The sequence below is a fragment of the Emiliania huxleyi genome (assembly GCF_000372725.1).
Source record: "Emiliania huxleyi CCMP1516 chromosome Unknown EMIHUscaffold_159, whole genome shotgun sequence".
Classification (NCBI taxonomy): Eukaryota; Haptophyta; order Isochrysidales; family Noelaerhabdaceae; genus Emiliania; species Emiliania huxleyi.
Window position 1 is genome coordinate 273,899 of NW_005200993.1, and position 2,372 is coordinate 276,270.

At 72.6% G+C, this 2,372-nt stretch overlaps 1 protein-coding gene across 1 annotated transcript in view; it reads left to right on the forward strand.

Annotated features, from left to right (window-relative positions):
- Window positions 1-203: 203 nt before the first annotated feature.
- The window catches only part of EMIHUDRAFT_423675 (hypothetical protein), a gene marked incomplete at its 3' end in the record, with an annotated part of 2,583 nt that continues 414 nt past the window's right edge, over window positions 204-2,372 (forward strand). The window contains exons 1-4 of the mRNA XM_005785738.1: window positions 204-945; window positions 1,014-1,244; window positions 1,317-1,777; window positions 1,847-2,201. Of these exons, the coding sequence (XP_005785795.1) occupies window positions 223-945; window positions 1,014-1,244; window positions 1,317-1,777; window positions 1,847-2,201 (1,770 nt within the window). The 5' untranslated portion in view covers window positions 204-222. The remainder of the gene's footprint in view (window positions 946-1,013; window positions 1,245-1,316; window positions 1,778-1,846; window positions 2,202-2,372) is intronic.

Sequence of the window (2,372 nt, forward strand, 5' to 3'; positions counted from 1 at the left end):
GCTGCACGTCAGCCAGCTGGCACCGCAGGGCGTCGGGATGGGGGCGCTGCCCGCCAGCCATGAGGTGCTCTCGCCCGCCGCCCGCTTGGCATGAGCCCACACACCTTTCCTAGCCCGCCCCGCCCTCCCACACCGCCCCCCGTCAAACAGGTGCACGCGCTGCTCGCGCGGGTGGCCGAGTGCGTCACGTATTGTGCCTCTCGCGACGAGGTTGCCCTCGCGATGGCGGGCAACGTCTTCAAGCGCATGTACGAGCAGGCGGCCAACGCGGGCGCCGCGGCGCGGCTCGCCACGCAGATCAACGTGTCGGTGCTCGCGCGCGTCGGCTCCGCCTGCAAAAAGGTGTCCGCCTTTGTGGCTGACATGCTCCTGTACGCCGGCGACGACGAGCGCAAGCTACATGAGGAGATCGTGCTCTCGCTCCTCCTCGCGCAGGTGGTCGCGATGACCACCCTCTCGCCGCGCCTCGCCAAGCACCTCACCACCTCGCGCTCGCCGCACGCGGTCGCCTTCAGCGCGTGGCTGGTGCGGCGCACGATGCTCGACGAGCCGCTCGTCGCGGCGACCGACGCCAAGGAGCTGTTGGGCGCGCTCGCCGCCCTCGCGCAGCAGCCGAACCCGCCCGAGGGCCTGCTGCGCCTGCTCGATGACCTCCGCACCGCGCTCGCGCAAGGCGGCGCGCAGGGCGGGCGGCTGCCCAAGCCGCCGCCGCCCGCCGCCGCCGCCGCCGCGCCCGCCGCCGCCGCGCCGCCGCCCGCCGCGGCAGCGGCCGCTCCGCGCCGGCTTCCCCCCGCGGAGCCACCGGACGCCGCGCTCTCACACGCGCGCGAGCAGCTCGCGCCGCTCTGGGCAGAGTGGCTCTCGCTGTGCGGCCAGCAGGGCGCCAACGAGCGCGGCTTCGTCTCGCAGCTGCAGGCGGCGGGCTGGCTGCGGCAGGACGAGCAGGTGCAGCGCGTGGCGTGTCCAGGACACGCCCATGACATGTCTGAGACATGTCCGAGACATGTCCATAGGGGGAGCGTTTCCTGCGTGTGACGACGGAGCTCGCGATCGCCGCCGCGCACGCCGACGGCTCGGCCGACGGCGGCACGCGGTTGCCGCTCGCGTTCGGGCCACTCGACGCCTACTCGAAGTTGGTCGTGCTCATCCTCAAGTCGCTGACGCCCGAGCCGACGCCGTCGGGCGCGCGCGACACGACCCCCGCGGCGACGGCTGCCACGGCGCGCGCGCAGCTGGCGGCGCTCGTGCGCGTGCTCTCCGCTGTCGTCGCGCACCTCGCACGCTCGCACGCGCACCACGCTTGCGGCGCGCGCCAGCACGAGCCGCGAGCAGGCTTGCTGACTTCATTCGTGGATGACTCGGTGTGCGTCCGTCTAGGTGCCCACCATCACGAGCCTCCGCCCGGCGCTCCGCCGACGCCGCCCTTCAACCAGCGCGCGTACTTGCGCCTCTTTGGCAACTGGCTGCTTGAGCTGGCGGCGCCCGACCCGGCGCTCGACACGCTTCAGCCACAAATGCTCTACGCTTTCGCCGCCGCCTTCGAGGCGCTCCGCCCGTCCCGCGTCCCCGGTTTCGCTTTTGCGTGGCTCGAGCTCGTCTCGCACCGCTCCTTCATGCCAAAGCTGCTGCTCGCGCCGGGGCGCAAGGGGTGGCCGCGGCTGCAGAAGCTGCTCGGGCACCTCTTCTCCTTCCTCTACCCCAACCTCACCGCGCCGCGCCTCTCCCCGCCCACGAAGCACTTGTACCGCGGCGCGTTGCGCGTGCTGCTCGTGCTGCTGTGAGCAGCTTTCCCGGGGCTCAACGCGCACGCGCGTGAGCGAAACTTCACGCCTCTCGCGGTGAATAGGCACGATTTCCCCGAGTTTCTGTGCGACTACCACCTCGCGTTGTGCGACGCCATCCCGCACACTTGCGTGCAGTTGCGCAACCTCGTCCTGTCCGCCTTCCCGCGCCACATGATGCTGCCTGACCCCTTCACGCCCAACCTCAAGGTCGACCTCCTCCCCGAGTCGTCGCAGCCGCCCACCGTCCTCTCGCCCTACACGGCCGCCCTCTCCGCCGCCGGCATCCTCGAGCCGCTCGACGCTTTCCTCAAGGGGCGCGGGCCGCGATCGCTGCTGCAGGACTTGCGTCAGCGCCTTGTCGGGCCGGACGGCGCCCACCGCGTCGCCGCGATCCACGCGCTCGTGCTGCGCGTCGGCGTGCACGCCATCTCGCATGGGCTCGCCGCGCCGTCGTCGCTCGCTCATTCGGCACCGATGGAGGCGCCCGCCGCGCCGCTCTTTCCACCACCCCCCAGCCCCCCCCCTTCCCCCTTTCCACTCCGCCCCTCCCCGCCCGCCTCGCCCCCTCGACCCCCCCCCCCCCCCTTC